Raw genomic sequence first — 22,420 nt, 5'->3', positions numbered from 1 at the left:
GATTTTATCATTCTAATAAGATGCAAGATGTAAAGGTATGACTGAGAAGACAACAAAGCACACAAAACGTAACAAAAAATCGTTCTTTATCTCTGGGATTCGTTGAGTGATGTGTGAAATCTTTAAAAAGTTGCTGACATTTGACATTTTAGTCGCGCTGAGAGCGCGCAAGGGTCGCCGTAGAGATTCCACTTGAGCACGTTTTCCAGGAGTTCGGCGCTCTCACGGCGCTCTGGGCCATTTTAGGTCGCCGTGAGAGCGCCGTCCAAGTGGAATGGGGGTCTTATGGCGTGGTTGGGACTCAACCATTACGCTGACACGTTGATGAAGGTTAGACATCCAGGTAGTAAGATTTGCCAAAAATAGTTACTCAAGCAACTGGATAAAATTTTGAAGTCGCCATTACGCTGACTCCTTATCACACCCTGACCACTACCGACACATTTTAGCCAAAAGCTTAAAATATTTGAAACCATCCGGCTGTGTGTAGCCGGGGCTTTACCTGAGAAGGGCACCAGCAGTGCTTCCACCGTGTAGGCGTCAGATATCCCGACTCTGACGGGGTGTGAAGAGTCGTCTATACTCGTCACCGGCTTCGGAATCTGCCGGACCAAATTACAGTCACGCCTTGCAGACGATATCGTACACGGGTATCAACTTAATGCTAGGGTCACATTTCCTTACCGGGGCCCGGCCGGGCTGTTAGCAGAAATGAAAAATCAAAGTGTATGTCAATAAATTTGCACAAGCTATGGCCTATGCTCTTAAAAATTTTGCGCATGTATTGTGTTTTTGTTGTCTTTTATATCATAATTTTCGTTCGCAAAGACTGCCCGACCAGGCCCTGGATTGGAAATGTGACCGTAGCATAACCAGCGGTGAGTCTGAACTTGACATCACTTCACGCCTTGCAGCAGATATCGTACACGGAGACAACGTAACCAGTGTTGTGTCTGAACTTAACATCACAATTAAGATAAGCATGGCTTTTACTGCAATGCTGGTGGGACGTAAATGTCAAACATGGTGAGCTGTTCTTCAGAGCGCGCAGCCTATTATTGTCATAAGAATTCGCCTAGTGACCTCGTGACAAGCTTAAACCAACTGTTTTAAACTTGAATTTACAAGTGTGTTCCTTTCTGCAAGATGTCTTTATTGAATTTCGCAGTAAGTCTGCCACCGGATTGCATTTAATTTACAAATATAAAGGTTAAAAGCTTTTCCATCTTACAATACTGCACATTTCGTCGCTTCCATGATTTAAAGTTGCAAGATTATTACCCCTCACACAAAATGATTTCACCAGGGTTTATCAACATTTCAATAAATATAGCTGCTTGGAGTTATACAGCACACTGTACCTCCTCCCCTGTTACACGGTCAAGGTTGGCGGTAAGCTAACAGCCGACAAGTTATCCAACGACATTCCGATGATCGCTTCGAGCAATCGATAAGTCTAATTTCCTTGACCGTCAAGACCCTAGAGCTAAGATTACATCTCAATTACCGAGGAAGCCTTTCCACGGGGTGAGCCAAAAGGTCAGAGGGGAGACAGAGTGGGCGGTGGTTTGCAGACGTTATCTACAAGGGCAGATCACCCGGAGAACCGGAGGCACAGCATCTAATGAGTGAGTTACAATAGAGAAGCCAATACGTTTCCAACATTTTGTGACTATAAACGCCTGAGGTTTCTTTGATTTACTTAGATGTAGGGGCTTCCATAGTCTTTTTGGGGCTTAAAGTATTTTCACGATCGTTTTGTCTTTGTCCAAAAATCTGGTAGTTAGATTTTAGGTATTGAGCCTCATGGTACGATATATAAATCACTGCATCGGATATATCCTTACCAGCATTATAACGTTGGTGTTGACATTGCTACTAGGACTAGAGCTACTAACCTTCTTATAGACGAAGATGATCCGACCATCCCGTGACAGTGTGACTTGGAAAGTAAACGACTGTCCTGAAAGTAAATAGCTTTAAGTCGATTCATATAATCCTAATAATCATAATAGGATTGCAGCTTTATGTTATGAAAACTGTTTATTTGGTTTGTGCTATCATAGCGATCACAATGACTATCATGGTTTCTATAGATTAAAAAATCAGGAGATTGTAAATCACATGTACATAAGCTAATTGATTTTAATATAGTTTATACAAAGCTGAATCAACTTTAACTTAGTATGTATGTTAATTTTATGTTTGTTGTTCTTTGTACTCCAGGAAGATTAGCTACTGACAGTTTGCATATGTATGATATCTAATGGGATGAATAAAGTATCAAAGTTACCAAATACCTTCCGTGTCGTCCCGCAGTCTCAGTCTTCCCCACTCCACACTGAGAGCACTCCCTGTGAAAACAACACAATCATCAGTCTTTTGAGACAGCCGTCCCTAGGCTACCCGTTAATCTAAAAACGGTGCTAACATTTGGTCCATACCAAAGGGTAACACGGTGCTAAGTCTACGTCTAGACATTGCCATGGGACCCATGCTATACAGACACTCAAAGGCATTAACATTCATCATTCAGTGAGAAGCTTGAACGACGACTTCTCAGAGATTCTGAAGTAGTAGGAATAGTTTAAGCCTCAGTCATTATTGAATAGGTTTTCTTGACGTTTTGGGTTCAGATAACCACGAGACAAGAAGGGCTGATCAAGCACGATACAACCGAAACCTTGAAATGAATAAATCCTTGTGAAGCTTTTTTCTGAATACTAAACTGGAGTTGAGGTAAAGATGAACACCAATCCTGAAGAAGTGACAGTAAATTATCATTTGGTAGGTTGAATTTAAAAAAAAAACCAAGCATTTTTGTTTACGTTTTGTGAAAAAAATGAACTTGGAACAGGAAGAAATAATAATCAACGACACAAACGAAGAAGCTCTGCCATAAATATTTAATGCTTAAAGACTCGTATAACGTTCCTACAAAAGCAACCGTGAATTACTGTTTGGTAAATTGTATTCCAGAATTACCAATTACGCAGCTCAACATATTAGGTAAAGCTTGCCAACATTAATTACTTTCCACGGAAAACTAATCAAGTTCTTATGATGATAACAAACCTAATTTGCTGTACTCGTTAAATTAATAAGGGAAGAGGAAAAACAACTCCAACTCCTGCTGGTAAAACGGAAATGACATGCCCGTAAAATAGCGAATAACCACCAGAGGGAATCTAATTGGAGCATAGCAAAGTAGTTTCCGCGGCAGAAAATATCCTCTCAGTCATAAAATATATACATAATCAGCCTGCAGTTAATGGCAGGAAACGTAACATGCAGCTTCTAGAATCTGTAAAAGTCGTTAAGATATAATCAGGAACTTGTAAAGATCCTAAAAGCTAAGATTCATTAGGGCCCATGTTACTGGATGCTAATCATTGACATTTTAACTTTTTCCGTCATAGCAGACACCATGATCTCGAGAAATGTGAAAAAATCCGTAAACTTGTATGTAACTACCTAACCTTTAGCACACTGAAATATCCGTTTCGCACCCATTTCTCTAAAGGTTACAGAATAAGGCAGCAGGGAAGAGGTTAACCATCAACAGAAATGAAGTTCAATCCTAGGGACATTCCAAAGTTCCAAAGATATCAGCTCTTACCGTTATCTCTGTACCTGACTACAGACATGGGATCCAGTCCTGGGTCAAAGTTCGCCATGAGAGGTGCGATGTACTGTGTGGAGGCGAGCGAGTGGCTCAAGGCAGAACCAATGGAAACGAAACCTATAAAAGTAGACATTTTTTTTCAGTTTGTAAGATCCTGCGATGAGACAAAGGTTACATAATGATCGGTTTTTATTCTGAAAATAGTACTTAGGCATGCAACTTGAAAGATAATGGCCGCCAAAGGACCACGCAGTCCTTAAGCAACCATAATGTTCTGCACCACCGCAAATTGATTAGCCTTTTAATATTAAGACATGTAGGACTAGACTAATGCAATAAAAGTGGTATATCATTTTACACTGTCCTTCATAATACAGCACTGGCCATTCTGTTAGTGAACGTAGTTTTATTGTTATATTTGTAATGTAATTGCCATTCTAGAACAACGATGACGTTACGTCTGCTATTAATAAATTGTCTGGCAAGCTGATATAAACGATCTTGGACATACTTTACGTACGCTATAGTGGTATAGCCTCTTCATTTCTAGCCCACGCAATGTGCCAACGTATGTTTGTAGAACTATCTGTGTATGCCAGAGAGGATTTTTTGTGGAAAGTTATCTGAGCTAGCTACATCCATCTTTTGCATGTTTGTAAAGGCACGTAAAACATTGACTTTACCTTTGACAGCAATGGTTATGTTCTTTATCGGGCTGCCATAGAAGGGGAAGTCGAACGATAGGCGAACGTTCTGGAATACAAGCAGACAGGCATTAGTGCGTCATTCAAAGTCAAGAATTAAAAAAAAATGGATCGAATTCTTATAACTCTACTGTGTGCGATTCAGAAGTTCACTTTTGTGCTATATGTCGTTCAAAGTCGTTTCAAATATATAATAAGCTCGTTCACACTTCCGAGTAGGCATGCGCGGCAACAGTCGTTGTAGGCAATATGTTAAAGGTAAAGGTCCCTGACTTTAAACAGTTCTCGTCTCAAGCATTGTCTCGATTTGCATAACAATTTCCAGACACGTTAATGCATCAGGGCCTTCACCTTTGAAAAATTACCCACAGTTCATGTTGTCGCGCATGCGTACTCGGAAGTATGAAGGAACTTATACAGCAGCAATGCTTTTGTGAGACCTACTTTGGTGTTCATGTTCCTTCCCGGCAGCCCGTTCGCGATTGTGTGTCCACTTCTCTCGCTGTCGACGTCTACCCAGAATCCTCTGCCCGGTGGGTAGTAGTTTAAGTAGTGGGACCTGTAGTACTCGTGGTAGTTCTGAGGAATAAGAAGCATTTACGTATCAATCTCTGCATCTTTAGGGATTGTATGTTCTTGTTCGATACATTTGTGTAGATAATTTAAATCGTATCAAAACCATCCATCGGTTCCATGAAAAATCAGCCATGCATAGGGGCAGTAAAAGACAGCGGTTCCAAACAGCTTCATGCATATGTAGATTTGCCACGTGTGTCAAAAAGGATCAGATGATTCCTATGTCACCGCAAATCCAAGACTTAAATGCATACAGATATGATATAATGTTGTCTCTGCTGCTGTTACGAGGTAAAGAAAAGAAAAAAAAACTAACATCAGCACACATTCTCTTCCGTATGAAGTTGGCAAATTTATTTGACAAATCTAGCAGTATCTCCAGTAAAATAGGTAGCAAATTCCTACAATAGACGTGATACACATCGAGACATTTGTTTAATGATATTCAGACATCTTGGGACGGCCTGAAAGGCGTTGATACATCCTCTTAACAGCACAGCAAGCCATTAGAGAATCAAGTCGTCTTCAACCTGAGTGCGTCTTATCTGATATCCTTCCCCCGACCTTCAAACACATTACAAATCAGATCTACAGCGAAGTTTCCTTTCGGCTGAGTCCGATGGAGACTCTTTGCACGAATCGATCTTCCATTGCATGGACTAATGGCAAAGACTCCGGGCAAAGATATGAATACTACGAACAGCACACGTTTTCTTCCATGTGAATTTGGCAAACATTTTCTTACAAATCTAGTGGTATCTCCAGCCAAATAAGTAGTAAATTTCTCCAATAGATGTGATGGATATCAGGGCATTGTTAAAGGATTCTTATACATCTCGGGACAGCCTTAAAACATATTGATACATTCCCACTCAACAGTACAGCAAAGCCATCAGCGAATCTAGTCGTCGTTGACCTGAGTGCTTCTTATCTGATATCCTTCCTCCGACCTTCAAACATGTTACAGATCAGATCTACAGCGAAGTTCCCTTCGGCCGAGTCCGATGGAGGCTCTCTGCACGAATTGATCTTCCATTGCATGCACTCTTGGAAAGGACTTCGGGCAAGGAAAAACTACAACAACACACGTTCTCCATGTGAAATTGGTAAAGGTTTTGTTACAAATCTAGTGGTATCTCCAACAAAAGAAGCAGTAAAGTCCTAAAATAGATGTGATAGGCATCGGGATATTGTTAAATGATTCTCAGATGCCTTGAGCCTGTCTTAGGATATTGAAACATCCTCTTAACAGTACAGCAAAGGCATCAGAGAATCAAGTCGTCTTCTACCTGAGTGCGTCTTATCTGATATCCTTCCTCCGACCTTCAAACATGTTACAGATCAGATCTACAGCGAAGTTCCCTTCGGCCGAGTCCGATGGAGGCTCTCTGCGCGCATCGATCTTACATTGCATGAACTCATGGCAAAGACTCAGGGCAAAGAAACACTACCAACAGCACACGTTCTCCATGTGAAATTCGCAAAGCTTTGGTCACAAATCTAGTGGTATCTCCAGCAAAATAAGTAGTAAATTCCTACAATAGATGTGATAGACATCGGGACATTGTTAAATGATTCTCAGACGCCATGAGCCTGTCTTAGAATATTGAAACATCCCCTCTTAACAGCAAATTACATTACAGCAAAGACATCGGAGAATCAAGTCGTCTTCTACCTGAGTGCGTCTTATCTGATATCCTTCCTCTGACCTTCAAGCATGTTACAGATCAGGTCTACACCGAAGTTTCCCCTCGGTCGACTCTGATGGAGAGTCTCTGCGCGCATCGATCTCCCATTCACGGTGATAAGAGACGTCTCCCCGCTGGAGAATCGCTGACCTTTACATTTCAAACTGCGCTGTCAGTATAATCTACTTAACTAAAGGCTCAGCGGCGATGCTGCAGTTTCTGGTAAGCTGTGAGTAAAGGACAACGTAATTGAGAGCTGCATGTTACTGGGGCGTGATAAAAGCAGTTTCTAATCAGAACCAGCCTACCTCTGTGTTCTTTGCGCTACAGTTTAACTTCTGCTGCTCTTGGAGTGGAAGTAATGGGGATGGGGAGATGCAATCTCGGTGAGTTCTGTATCGATTTCCGAGAGCTTTGAACATGAAAGACAACTCGATTCTGTGAAATATTTCACCCGGAATGATCAACGGCTCTTTTAGCGAGCTTTTAACGTCGTGAATTGTTAAACGACTTGCTACTTTTAAGTGCCGATGCTTCCCTAAACTCTGTACAAATGAATTGTCAAAACAATGCCCTAACTCACTCTTATCTGATTGAAAATAAATCTCCTGGTGGCAACAGTTGGGAATTTGGAAGGTATCCAAAGCCTAGTTCATCGCATGGAGAATACGTATAAATCTCTAGATGCGCGAGAGCAAATTGTCTACACGACAGTTTTGCAGTGTGTATCAGCCTTTGACAGCTTACAAAGACGTGTGGTAGAAGCAGACTGGCAAAGACCCAATATTTTATAGCAAGTTCGGAAACGATGATCAGATAAGACATTAAGGTGTTGCAGAAAAATTTTCCTCTGATTCACATGAATCTCATATTTATCTACTTGTTACATCATATCCGCATAAAATTTGTCGATGGCATTTTGAAATGAGGCCATAGAAGTTATATCCACAGACTGACCTTCGAAGTTGCCTGTTCTTTTGGTTTCATTATTTTTGTAAAACCTTTTACAGCTTGTCTGTCCCCGAGGAAATATCGCGACGACGCTTAGATTGAAGCTAAACTGTTGACATTTGCAGACGACATCAAAGCCCAACAGGTCGTCCAGAAATCAATACCAGTGTAATTTGCTCGTTTGAAAGTCCACCCCTGACCTACTGCCAAGATAAACCTCTTACACGCCAACTAAGGCGTTGTGAACAAAGTGCGTGGGTCGATTGATGGAATCAGGATCTGTATGTATCATCAGAAGATATAAAGTTTTACAAATCCAAATCAATTTTGACAATAACCACTCGGCAATTTGAAATTAGACTAACACGCACAACCGAGTACTTATAAAACAATTCTAAACGCAAGGCAACAGTTGCTCAAGGAACTGGGTAGATTTTGAAAAGTTACTTGTGTAACTGTTACCTGGATGGATAACGCATAGAAAAGAACATGAATATTTTGGTCAAACATTTTAGCCTTACACACAACATAAAAGAATTGCTCTGGGGAGCTTTCAAGACGAACTCTGTCTTTTTCGTCAACTAGGTCAGATCTCGTCTTGGAGTTCTCTTGTGAATTCTCATGCATATTATGAAGTGCCGACAAGAAAATCAAACCTCACAGATCTTACAGTTGGCCTACCTCGTCCATTGCTGTCCTGTTGTAGTTGTTACCTCCTAATCCCTGAGTCTGACGGAGTGGTGCAGACTCACCACCGTTACGTCGCACTCTGACGCCCAACAGTACAGGTGAGGAGGCAGTGGTCTTCACAATGGCTGTAGAGAGAAGAACAACTAAACTTAACTGATATTATCTTTCATACCAACTTGTCTTAGCACAGTCATTGCATGCTTTAAAGCAAGTCTCGCTATCTTGGCGTAGAATTTTGATAAATAACGCAAATCAATTCGAAGGAATCTAAGAGTGCATTTAGTTTAGTGCAAAGTACAGTCATCTGCAGTATCCGAGGATTTATCATATGTCAACCTACACCAACACTGTACATGTAAGTCGTTAGGGAATGCAGATGCCTGAGAGTAAGATTGTTCCAGCGATATGAGGGAAATGCGTCGGCGTTTGAATCAAGGCAGGACTCGTAAAAAGGGATTAACCGGAGAAATAAAATAGCTTTACGGCGCTTGCCTTCATTTCAACCTTCAAACGTGTGACCTTATCAAATAGAACCTGCGGGCGTCATATCCTGTTACAGCGGGTTCTCCCTGACCCGATACACATCAGCCTTTGTGATGTCCGCACATTACTAGTTCCGTAGCCCTGGCCGGCCGTTAATACAAGGTCCTTCCCATTAGTGCCTGGTTACATTAACTCAAGGTCTGGATGTTTATGTGCCATCCATTATGCTGTCACGGCGATTTTATCGGATGACAGACGAATATACTCTTACACCAGCAGCTCCGCAAGTGATAAAAAGCTATGTAGGGGGAAGCCAACTCGTGTGATGAATATTGATATTTTCAAACGTTGTTATCGTTAATAACGTTTTCCATGACTAAGTGTTAGTCTATGTAGTTATGGTCAATAGCATCGATCTTGGCAAGTAATAAAAAAACTATTTAGAAGAAAGTTTAGTCATGTAATGTAATGTACAATGATATCTTTGAACATTATTTTCGTTAATTATGGCTTTCATCACTGATTGTCAGTTAATATCATTGAGGTTGCATGGTGGGGTGCTGGAATCTGGTTAGGAAGACCATGTTGACATTGGATGAGACAAAAGGCTGAAAGCCATCTGAAGACTATCCAGGCCAGTTTGTGAAGAATATGTATTTCCAGAACTTGGCCTGCCTTCTTTGTACTTCTCTCATAATTACAAAGAGGCCAGGTCAAGTTCTGGAAATACGTATTCTTCGAATATTACCAAGTGTTAGTCGATGTATTATGGTCACCAGCAACTCTGTAGGCAATAAAAACTATGGAGGATGTTTTTGTGGTTGGATGGTGTGATGCTGGAATCTAATTAGAGAGGCCGACTTAAAATTGAATTAGAAAAATAAAGCCGAAAGCCGTCTGAAGATCATCCAGATCAGGTTGCGGAGAAGACGTATTTCCAAAACTTCTTTCTACTTCTCTTATCATTAGAGACAAGTTCCAGTTTAAGCTCTGAAAACACGTATTCTTCGCAACTTGTCCTTGATGATCTACAGACGGCTTTCATCATTCTGTCTCATCCAATGCCAACATGGTCTTTGAAACCGGATCCTAGCCTGACACTTTGCACTTTCTATTGATTTAACAGGTTGTTCTCTCACCCCGGTGGCTGAACGTATTCATGACTGTCGCAGAGCGTTAACTAAAGTCGCGGCAAACGGTCAACGTTACATCTGTTTCTGTCAGCTGTAATTACATCTCACGTCGGCGTCGTGCCAAGGTGAGACTGTTTTACAAGGAGGGCTGATGGGCACCTCAGGCAGTGTTTTAGAATGTTCACTGTCTGTATCTTTATCTATATCTATATAGCCGGTAGAACCGCCATTCGGCGTAACACACCAGCTTTGCAGGCATGCGGCGTGGCTGCAGCTGGTTATTTTACACCAAACGGTCTGTTACACCTAGTCTTTGCATATCTGACTGCAGTCGTTATTTAAAGCTATCTAGTGAGGGTGCCCCTACAGTACTTGATGACAACGTGTTCCATTCTACTATGGTTCTCTGAAAATACGAATTTAACAGATCAATCCTTGGTTGATAACTCTGGTGCTTAAAGGCATGACTATTTCTTGTCACTAGACACAGATATGTGGAAACCTCTTGTAAGTGCCCTTTAACTAGACCATAAATATGCACGTTTAACGAAGGACGAAATGCCATGTCATCTAAAAGCTACTATGTAATGAAAATGGTAAATTTGTCTATATATGCTTCCAAAAATGAGGAGCCTCTGTAGATTTAAATTTGATATAGCATAACCACTCTATTATTCAATTCTATTTATCTTACTCAATGCATTTAGCCAACATCGGGCATGAATATTCCATTAAAAACCCTTGTCGTTCTTCAGGCAGAATACATTGGCGGTTCAAACGATGCTTTTATAGTTTGAGAGATATTTCTCAGCCACTACTTTGGATCTCGAGCTCCAGGGACAACTGTTTTGTTTGATAAAGTATTGAAGTTAAAATTTTGTTCTAAGAAGAAGGGTTGCACTGTGCAAAGTTTCACACTTGTCAGTACAGAACTTCATTAGCACAACCAAATTGATGTTTGTACTTTATCAAAATGAGCTAGTTTTTTTTTTTTTTTTTTACTGACAGGAGCTACTCTCATGTGCTGGACAAATATCTTAGTGGTTAAAACGGTGATTCTAACTAGCCAGAACCAGCCACAGCTGTCTAACAATTTATCTTTAGTAACAGGGCCTCGGGATCTAGGTCTCCATACAATTGTTTCGTTTGATAGAGTGTTCTCTTATTTTTGACTGGCAAGAGCTAATCTTTTTTTTTTTTTTTTTTAATCTTTATTCAACAGAATAAAAGCACAAAGACAGCTGTATTACATGAAAACATTAGAGTACACACACACACACACACACATGCTAGTATTTGAGTACATTTTGAAGTTCGCCCCATTTTCTAAAGTGACTACTTAACTTATTTCTTTTTCCTGCGATGGTTTCTTCTTGACACTTGAAATTATTCACAAATGGGATAAATTTATGCAACGAAATAGTACATGACTCACGATTTTTAAAAATGTACACCTTACCCAGAAGAATAATAAGATTACACACTATCGGCACAGATTCGGAATGATCCCCCAACAGAATGTTCATTGGATTATTGACATTCAGATAAAGCCCTGTTGTTTTGTTTAACCATCTTTGTACGCTCCGCCAAAATTCAACCACCTTTCCACAGTCATAGAAAAGGTGTTTTATTGTTTCTTCCTCTTTTTTACAAAGGGCACATAATGGAGAATCTTTCAATTTCCAGATGTGTAATAATCTATTTGTTGCTAAAAATTTGTGTACTAATTTGAATTGAAAGATTCTGGTCGGGGGATCGATTGTTAGTTTATGTATGAGGAGAAAAACTTCCTTCCAAGGTACAATGTCGTTCAGTTGGTCTTCCCAGTAAGTCATGATGTTCCTAGGGTGATCGATCAAATCTTTTTTTTCTAAAAAGAACTTATACACTTTTTTGTTGATTTTAACACCTCTTATCCACTCATAATTTTGTAACATAGGTCTGCATACTTGTACATCGCTACAGTTCCTTACATTACAACATTTCAATCGACGGTACTGGGAGACAGCTGATATCAATCTATTATAAACAAACTCTGAAACAGTTACATCAAATTTCAATCTTAATTCTGTGTAAGACAGCACTTTTCCTTCTGCATCTAAAATGTCATGTACAAACAGAATGCCCTGATCCAGCATATCCCTCCATAAGAACGGTTTATCATCAATTTTAAAATGACAACTATACCACAGAACATGGGAATGCGAACTATTCTCAGGAGGGTTAAACTGGAATGATAGCCACGAAGACAATGCATCTAAGAAAAATACACTTACACCAGGGAGCTCATGTTTCAGAAACTTGACAATTTTCACTTTGTCATCACCTATTTGCATGAATGGAAACAAACCCTTTCTAAATGCAACATGGGTGTTTGATAGAAGTTTTGAACAAAACCAGAGTGTGTTATGATAAAGCTTAGGAATCCAGGAAGCTTTTAAGGAAGCATTGAAAGCATACAAATTAATGAGCCTTAACCCTCCACATTCATATGGGCTGTAAAGTATTTTTCTCTTTACCCTCTCCGGACCATTATTCCAAATGAATTTGAAAATTTTTGTTTCATATTGTTGAAAAAACATATGATCCGGAGAAGGTAGAACAAGAAATATATGCGCAAAGAGCGAAACAACCAAGGAATTGATTATTGCGATTTTGCCGTACAATGACAGTGGTTTTCCTTTCCACGGCTGTAATGTGGAGTCCAGTTTCTTAAGGCACTTACTACAGTTGATGGAAGTGATCTCATTCATATTTACTGGAACGTGTGTCCCTAACATATCAAAGGGTCCATCAGTCCATTCCACGCTATACTGACACGGTAATACAAAGCCTGTACCTTTAAGAGAACCAATTCTGACTACCTTACATTTGTCATAATTGGGTGTGAGACCAGAGAGTGCGCTGAAGTGATTTAAATCTTCAGTTAAAGCGTTAAGTGAGACCGATGTGGGTTCTAAAGTAAAGTTAGTGTCATCCGCATACTGGGACAATTTTGATTCTATATCTTTTGTCATCAAACCCTTTATATCTGAGTTACTCCTGATTTTAATGGCTAAAAGTTCCACGGCAACAATAAACAGATACGGAGACAGGGGGCATCCTTGCCGTACCCCTCGCTGAGGCATAAATGGCTTAGATAAATGTCCATAATTGATAATTCTACTTGATATATTACTATAAAGTACCTGTATCCATTTGATGAAGGAGTTTCCAAAGTTAAAGAATTCTAATGATTTTAAGATAAAATCCCATCTAATACGATCAAATGCTTTAGCATAGTCTGTCACAAAAATTATTCCTGGCGAGTTTTCTTTTTCATATTTTTCAATGATTTCCAGAATTCTGCGAATCCCGTCTCCTATATACCGTCCCTGCATAAAACCAGTCTGGTCGGTTTCTATAATACTCTGTAATACTTTACACATTCTTTTGGCTAAGCACTTGGACAGGATACGAACATCACAATTCAAAAGTGTTAAAGGGCGCCAATTAGTTAGTGTGGATGGATCTTTGTCTTTTCCATTTGAATCCTTTTTAAGAAGTAGTGATATTAGCCCCTCTCTTTGTGTACTTGACAAGTGGCCACGTTCGTAAGCGTGGTTTAGACATTCTAACATAGGAGATTTTAAATGATCGAAAAAAACGTCATAAAATTCTACAGGAATGCCATCTTGTCCTGGCGTTTTTCCTCTTTGGAAAGATTTGATTGCTTGCTTTAATTCTATTTCTGAAATAAAACCCTCACACTCTTGTCTTTGAGCTTCTGACAGGCGTTTAGGGTAATCTTCGGGGAAAAAATCTTCACAAATTTCTTCCGTGAGAGGAGTTGGAGGTTTCTGAAATGAATATAGTTCTGAAAAGAAGTCCGTTTCCATATGAATGATGTCCGCGGGATCTGTGAGGATGCGTCCATCAGAATTCCTTAACCTCAATATATTTTTTCTGGCGTAATTTCTATGCTCGAGATTCAAAAAATATTTAGAACAACGCTCCCCTGATTCCATCCATTTGCATCTAGATAAAAAGTTCAGTCTACACGTCTTTTCATAATATAACCTCTCCAGTTCCTTTTGTTTACACTCGTAATGTTGAAGAATTTCTAAGGAGGGGGAAGGATCCTGATCTAACGTGTCTTTTAGTTCGCTTATTTCTTCTATAAGTTCTTTCTCTTTTGCAACGTGTTGACGTTTCTTCCTGGAGGAATATCTAATAGTATGTCCGCGGACACAGCATTTAAATGTATCCCAGACTACCTGGGGATCTGCCGATCCTGTGTTGTGTATAAAAAACTCTTTGATGAAGTTTTCGGTTTCTTTCAGGTATTTTGGGTCTGATAGTAATGAAGTATTTAGCTTCCAGTAACCTTTCCCACGAGGATATTCAGATAGAACGAGTGAAAGAGCTATGAGGTTATGATCTGATCTAAGGCGATCTGCGATAACAGTTTTACAAACTTTGGACAGTAGAGAGAAGGATATCAAGAAAAAGTCAATTCTACTTGCTTGTTTTTGGCGTCGCCATGAGTACCGAGTGGCATTTGGGTTCCGATGTCTCCAAATGTCTATCAAGTCGAATGTGTCCATTATGTTAAGAATTTTTTCTCGTGCTTGGGGGTGATAATTTTGCACCCTCTGTCCTGCTCTATCTATTTTGTTATCTATAACCGTGTTGAAATCACCAACTATCACCAGGTTTTCAATTGAAACATCTGCTTCTTGTATACCTCTCTCGATTGTCTCAAAAAAATCAGGATCGTCCATATTTGGACCATAAACATTCACTAAACAGAACCTGAATTCTTCGATTGTTATATCTAACATTATCCAACGCCCATCGTCATCCATTTTCTTGTCATGGATTACGTACTCTAGATCCTTCTTGAATAAAATCAACACACCTCTACTATTACTTGTCCCATGAGAGAAGACAATGGAGCCTCCCCATTCTGAGGCCCACGTATTTTCATCGTCAGCCTCAGAGTGGGTTTCTTGTAGGCAAATGATTTCAAAAGATTTTTCGGACAGCCATGTGAAAACTTCTTTTCTTTTACATTTGTCTCCTAATCCATTGCAGTTAAAACTGCCTATTTGTAGTTCCGTTTTGGCCATAAGAAATAAACAGTTTTAGAGAATTCTAGAAATAATTTGCCTACATCCACCGCGAGAAGGGGGAGATAATTAAAGACCTCCCTCCCATTTCCACGGTTCGCAATCTTATTCCCATTAAAACTTGCTAATTTCAGGTCATGTTTTGTCATCATATTGGAGTGGCTGTTTACCATTGTGCCCACAATTACTGCCGACCGGTGAAAAATCACCATGCAAGAGCTAATCTTATGTTCTGCAGGTTGAAACAATGTTTATCACTAATCACAACTGTACATGTCTAGCATTTATCTTATCTTAGCGATAGAACCACGGGATCTAAGTCTCCAGACAGCTGTTCCGTTTGATGGAGCGTTCTTTTGTTTGGACTGGCAGGAGCTATTAATAGCCGTCACCGCGCATTGACTGGAGTGCGGGAATCTGGTTTACATGTCGGCAGGCCTTGTGGAGAGTCATTTACTACACGGAGGCCCGCCGACCGGTACATCTACTGTTTCACCAGCGCTAAGGCTCTCTATAAATCAGAAGACTGGCTTGCCAGTCTAAATAATGGCGACTATGCATAAAGCATTGGGGGCGCAGACGTGTGGTGAAATTCCTCAGCATCGCTATTAGAATACATCTGTTATGGTTCATGTTAACCGAAACTTAATGGCCTTATTTAATCAGCGGGGCATCCGCGTGCAGCTCCTCATTTATCAGGGTGATGCGTTTATTCATGTCTTTGACGGGGATTATCAATGACTGTCGTTTCACGTTAGCTGACGCAAAACTCGATGATCTCTGTGCTGTCGGGTTTGGTCAGTTTACCATCATTACTCGATAGCATGGTGATGCGTTCTTACGGTGTTCTAGAAATGTAGAGGTGGTCTAGACCAAGGCGTAATTCGATTATTAAAATTGAAATGTAAACAAACAAACATATACCTTCTTTACAAAACAGCTGTAAAACTAACCTCTTTATTTTCAATCAAATTAACACTGCTAGCTGTTCATAAGTAGAGAGAGTCAGCCAGGCTATTCATAAAGTACTATGGGGGTCGTGTGGCGTAAAGGTAGTGTGTTCGGCCCGGAGCCAAGCGGTCCCTGGTTCGAATCCCCTGACGCCACCGATATCGTGCCTTTGGAAAAGGCATTCTCGCCGACTATCCTCACTCCACCCAGGTGTAGAAATGGGTATATCGTTCTCTGTACGTGGCACTGTTAAAATAAGTTATGAAAACTTGAGTGCAATGCCACGTCGTCCTTGTTAGTCCAAAAGCAAAGTAAAATAAAGCTATTTCCCCTTATGTATTTTGAAATAGAACAGCCAGAATACAACCAGAATCCCTGTAATGCAGTTAGCCCTGTCACTTCCGTTCCGGTTACCACCCAGCTGCTGCCCTGACTGCCTACTGAATACGTATACCCCGTGTCCTCTGTGAATTAAGCGTGTCCGCCTCCCCGCAGCTGAGCGTGTACTTAAGAAAGTTTCCGCATTAATCTCATACTTAGTTGGACGTGTACTTTGAAACCAGGTGCTGCGTGAACATGGTGTTGATCTTTGTGTTCTCAGACCTCCTTATGAATACAGATACTTCCACCTTAGCGTGTTATTAATAGCTACCCACATGGTTACACACACTCAAACGCATTCATAACGAAACCAAAATCATTCACGCCGCGTCACGCCATCATTACTGTTCCCGAGACCCGTTTGCTGAATACGAATCAAAAGGATTGTGCCACGACCCTTCGCGAAAACTCATTTGGGCACACTAACTTTTGAGCGCACACGCACATACACAGGATACAATTAAGCGCCTGGGCACAAATTACGCGTTTCATTATCGACCTTGTCCACTCTTGCCTCCGTTAATTTATATCAGCTGTCAGAGGAGGAGTCAGGAAATAGAAATCATATCGACCTAAATGTCAACAGATTTCGGTAGATTTACGTCCGGACATGGAAAGCTAGTTGTTTGCCGCGTGTTCGTACCATATAGATCCGCGCTGCTGTCGGCGTACACAGGCAGGCGATCTATTTTGTTACCATTAGCAGAGAGGCTATCAGCAAGCCGTGTTTGGGGAGTGCCACACATCGAGGACGTAAAAAAAGCCACCACACTTTTAGGAACGATCAGGGGTCCTTCCGGCCTGATTTAAGTTGATCAAATCAATCTGTAAGAATATGCAGCCGGTTTACCGAGTTACAATACAAGCAAATGAATCCAACGTGAGTCTTTCGATATCGACATGACCAGAACAACACAGAACATGCTATTGTGTTTCTGTGTGAATGAAGTAAGCATATTTAGTCACTGAATGAGGGGATATAAGCTAACTGCATGGTTTCAGGCTACTCATGGCCATGGTCAATATTGACTGAAGAAGGCCACATGATGAGCTAACATCAGTAGAACAGGAATTTTGATTCTCATGATTCATGATTTCACAATGTTTCCATTGCCATCTTGCTGAACAGGCATTGTAGTTATCTGATGCTAAATTGATTCTAGACAAAGTTGGTCAGTTTTGCTTACACGATGAATGAGCCAGTCATTCCAGTATTTCCTGCGGGTACTAGAGAGACCTTGTCTCCATGTAACCGTGTCCAATACTTATGCTAAACAATATCATAGACACTCTACCGTCTAGTGCCGATAGCAGTCCAGACGCAGACTGTATAATCATCGGCTCTAGTGATTCTCGCTATCTGAAAGGCGCAGCTGCTGTCACAAAAGTTACCGCTGTGTGTCTATCATGTTACTGAGGCTTTACGTGTTGTCTGATCTCCACACAGTTGTTGATATACATAGACAGACAGACAGACTGGCTGGCTAGACATGAGTTTTTCAACATTCCATCTATCTCCGGAGCTCCGCTGTTACATACGTTTAATTTGATAAATGTACCTGTTTCCTGCAAGTCAACGTAAAGCAACTTTTCAAAGAGTTATGGACAAACTCACAAATACATTTCCAATGTTGAAAGGACAATAGGAGGAGCTGACTAGAATGTTTAGTTGTATGAACACTTTACACACCTTTCTGATTTGTTTAATTATGTCATAAAGATTATGATAGACTTCTAACGTTGTCGATTCATTGGTTCGTTAATTCATTATAACAATTTTTGCACAGAATTGAGAAAAGAGACGGTCTCAAACATCAGTTTAATCCTTTTGCATATCCCAGATAGGAACCTTCACATTGCACATCTGCCTCATATGGCCTTTGGAAGTTGCACGCAAATCTCTAATTGAGTAACGGGCCGGTGATGTTTATTGAATGGACGCTTCACGTTCATAGGATAAAAATTAACGCTGCCTCTACACGGTACTCAATATTCTTAGGGATATCGTCTGGATACCAGACAGTTGATCTTTAGAAATCCCTCTGCACCATAAAATGCATGAAACGGCTGTCTTAGCGTCTACGTGGGCGGTAGTTTTCCATAAGTCCATCAAGCTATAACTGTCCCCACGATTCAGAATAATTTCAACGTAAATACCAGAGCCTGCACTAGTTGCTGTGTGTCAGCCCAAGACAGGCGAAGCACAGACATATCGCCGGGACCACCTTGACATTTCAAGTCTACCATTTACACTTGTCAATAAGACATTTCCCGGGTGGCCTCTTGGCAAATTCTTGAAGGAGCAAACGTCTACGGACGCTTGCTGAATGCATAAGTAGTATTCCGGTGTGGGTCTGCTTAAAGCCTACTGTGAACTTTAGCTAATAATAGTATATTCACGGCTGTTAGTGAAGTCAAGGTGAGTGGCTGACAAGACAGTCGAAGTCTTAATTAAACTAATAGTAACTCGTCACAAACGTCGACTACACCACCGACTTCACTGTTTTTGCATCAACGTGTACAATCATTTTCATTTTCAAAAGCTTATATGTCTTATGTTACCAGTTCATTTGTCAGTTAATTCATTATTACAATTATCTCAAACACAAGTTGAATCCTTTTGCATATCACAGATAGGTGCCTTGACATTGCACATTTGCCCAAATGGCCCTTGCGGAAGTCGTAGGCAGTTTTCCATAAGTCCACCACCTATAATTGTCCCCTACGAGACAGAAGAATGTCAACGTAAATATCAGAGCCGGCACTATTTGCTGTGTGTCAGCTAAAGACAGGCGAAGCACAGACATATCGCCGGGACCAGATTGACATTGAAAGTCTACCATTCACACTTGTCAATAAGACATTTCCTTGGTGGCCTCTTGGCAAAGTCGTGAAGAGTAACCGTCTTGGGAGGCTTGCTGAATGCATTTGCAGTCTTCCGGTTGGTGACTGTCTTAGTTCCACTTAAGTTGTATACACGGCTGCTAGTGAAGTCAAGGGAAGTGGCATGGTCGACTAGACAGCCGAACTCTTAAAATCAGTTCGTTCAAAATTTCGACTCCCTTATTTACTTATAGCCTCTTGCCAAATTCTTTAAGGAGTAAACGTCTAGGGAGGCTTGCTGATGTGGGCCTGTTTAGCGCCAACTTAATGTTTTTGTTTTGTTTTTTTTAGTTAAAACTGTAAGCTTTAGTTTTATACAGCTGAGCTCTTAAAATTAGTTCGCCCAAAGTTTTACGGCTTAACATGAATGTTCGACTGTTTCTGCATCTACGTGTGCAGCAATTTTCCAAAAGTTATTCACAGCTGCCCTTGCCCCATGCATACAACTGATAAAAATGCCCCATCTCCGAACCTCTGTTTTATCCAGCGCTGTTGACTGAGTGGAGCTAGAAGTTTAGCCATTGCTAGAAAGCCATTACCTTGTAAAACAAACATCACGAGAACGTGCAAAACGTGCCCTGCCTTTGTGTGTTTTTTTCGTCATATAACTGACAAATATCATGGTCGAAATCAGCTCTGAAACCATTCTTATCGGCGTGGTCCAAGTTTAACGTCCTTGACTTTCCAGGTCTGTCTAACAATTTGTCAATGTGATACGTCCCCGTGAGGCCCTACCCAAAGCCACAAAAGCGTAATGTCCTGCTAGCTACGCGTCCAGAATGCATAAACAGGCTACCCGTCTCTTCTTCCCATCTTCTGCTCTCATCAATTACCCGAAGCGCTGTCTGGTCGTGCTCATACTCACCGTTTCGCCGTTAGCCATGTCAATTTTGGTTCTATTTGCTTTTAGCAGTTGGCAGAAGACCAAATGTGAAAAAGGGCAGTATCGACCCGGCCCGTCAGGTCTCTGCACATGCACACAACAAAGAGACTGTTGGCTGCCGTGATGTCCGCCGGTATGTCCAGCGGTAACCCATCAGCGAATTTTGTCTCCTTCTGGACCGTCTATTTCAGTCAACATCACTCCGGCGCAGCTGTCAGTGGTTCAGCGTAGAATACAAATCAACGTACAGGCAAAGTTGGCAGGGAAATAATACCATATTTCTTACCTTCTTTTTAATTCTACATCTCTCTCAACACATCACTCAAGAAAACCATCCGTCAACTGACAGCAAACAAACGCTTAACCATACGTCCGCAGAAAACCAATTGTATCTTCTAGCTGAACCATCAACTTTGTTAACCTACCAACCAACCAACTAACTAACCGACCGAAAAACCAACCAAACAACCAACCAACCAATCAATCAATCTACCAATCAACCAACTACACATCTGACCAACCCCCCCCCCCCCCCAAAACAACCAACTAAACAACCAGCTATTATCGCATACACTGTCTGCTTTGTTCACGACGATCTACTTGAACACTAATGCCACCGAGGCGCCATGGCGCCCACGCCCACTTAACCGTGAGGGGATCCACGATGGAAAAGACAGACTAGATTGACAACAACACTTATTGATATCAATCTATGATACAAAGTTCTGGAATAATTGTCCGACAGATCACTAAGTTTGCATCTGTGCAAGTCATATGCTTGTGCAAAGTTCACACTGGTTTGTATCCTACAGCAAGTTTTGGATGTTTCACTGAAGCGTTGTTACATGGCTACATGCCAGTTCACGCAGCTGCGCGCTATCGGATGATGATAGGGCTGTCCTCAGGAGACGGGTTCAGTCTGAGTGGTATAGTTAGATGATGATCACAGTCGGACTGTGTTTTACAATCGGATGGACGCTAATGTACCTTCGTGTCGTAAAATGCACCTGTATCCTCGGCCAGATATAGAAACGGAAACCCAAACGAGCGAGCAGGCCGGCTCTGTCTGAGACATTAATCCGGCAGATTGTACGACTATTGCCGACTTTATGTCTTCCTAAATGGTCCAATTTCCTGCCGTTGGGCAGCAGTGCGGATGATGACGTTGCGAGTACGCACCGCTTCAAGTGAAAAGGCCGGATAATTCTTGGAAATGCACACTGACTTTTTAAATTTTTATGTTGCTCTTGCAGAGAGAAAAGGGCGATGTGAAGCTGCACTAAACTTGATAACAAAAATGTAACAGCACCAAAAACAACGAATAATAATCTTGGTACGGTAACGGTAGTCCTATAGTCTTTTTCTAGGCTGTAGGGGTAGTGTCTAGCACATGGTATTAAAATGCGGAGCCCATCCCTCTCATTCCACTGCCTTTCACCTAGGAGTCCCCAACAAAGGCCATGCATCTGATTCTACACCCGGGTGCACCGGGGAGTGAGGAAAGCCATGTTAAATGCCTTTCTCAAGGGCACAACATCGGTTGATTCGAACCCAGGATTCGAAACATCTAACACCCTAACCGTTACGCCATGCGCAAACACAATGCAAAGCCACACGGCCTTGCCGGGTTTGACTCGTAATTATATGATTGATAACTAGAGTTCCACAAACACATTATCTTCGCCAAATGATCAAGGATTATTATGGAAAGTGATTTATATTTACGTGCCTATCACCCCCTGCAAATTTGATCATGCACCATACCATTTGGACGTTATGATTGGGCGAATTAGTCCAGTTAAGATAGGGTTAAAAATCATTTGGTGGTACAGGACTAGTATATGTGTAGAGTGTGCTGATATATGTTATAACTGGTCATGAAAAAATATGAGTATGTTGATATTATATGGGCCACAAAGGTTCGATATGGCAGTGTTGAAAGTTGAAAGTGATGATGAAATAGTACAGTCAATACATATGAATAGAATAAATCTGGCACGTTTTTAGGTGTTTCTAGTCAGGTTTCTATTTTGTCCCTATTTCGTTATGTCGCCAACCGTGTCGAACAAAAATGCTTAAACCGAACGCGTCAAAAACCAGCAGGACCCACACCCCTGCTTGGAGAATATTTATTTATTTGACCTACATGTACGTTTATGCAAGGCTATCTGTTTACATGACCTGACACTGTCCCATGTCCCATTGAAAGGCAGTGGGTTAACAAACTTTCCTGACTAATTATGCAAATTAGCTCCTTATTTGCATAATTAGTCATTGATTATGTAAAGCACCATCCGAGCTCTCTACATACCAAACATCACGACGATCTGTCGACCCATTCTCAAGTTATTCATGTCCGAA

General features: G+C 41.0%; 1 protein-coding gene across 4 annotated transcripts in view; it reads right to left on the bottom strand.

The window, feature by feature from the left end:
* LOC136447854 (plexin domain-containing protein 2-like) overlaps positions 1–22,420 on the bottom strand; it is a 41,268-nt gene that overhangs the window by 5,681 nt on the left and 13,167 nt on the right. For all 4 annotated transcript variants that reach the window (XR_010757783.1, XR_010757782.1, XR_010757784.1 and 1 more), the window contains exons 2-8: positions 8,226–8,359; positions 4,774–4,908; positions 4,309–4,378; positions 3,620–3,742; positions 2,301–2,354; positions 1,899–1,963; positions 503–602 (exon numbers count right to left, since the gene is read on the bottom strand). Coding sequence is in view for 1 of the 4 variants with exons in the window: in XM_066446963.1 (XP_066303060.1) it covers positions 503–602; positions 1,899–1,963; positions 2,301–2,354; positions 3,620–3,742; positions 4,309–4,378; positions 4,774–4,908; positions 8,226–8,359 (681 nt within the window). In the remaining 3 variants the exon portion in view is untranslated. The remainder of the gene's footprint in view (positions 1–502; positions 603–1,898; positions 1,964–2,300; positions 2,355–3,619; positions 3,743–4,308; positions 4,379–4,773; positions 4,909–8,225; positions 8,360–22,420) is intronic.

This window comes from Branchiostoma lanceolatum, chromosome 13 (genome assembly GCF_035083965.1).
Source record: "Branchiostoma lanceolatum isolate klBraLanc5 chromosome 13, klBraLanc5.hap2, whole genome shotgun sequence".
Lineage (NCBI taxonomy): Eukaryota > Metazoa > Chordata > Leptocardii > Amphioxiformes > Branchiostomatidae > Branchiostoma > Branchiostoma lanceolatum.
This window is presented reverse-complemented; position numbering and strand designations above follow the sequence as displayed.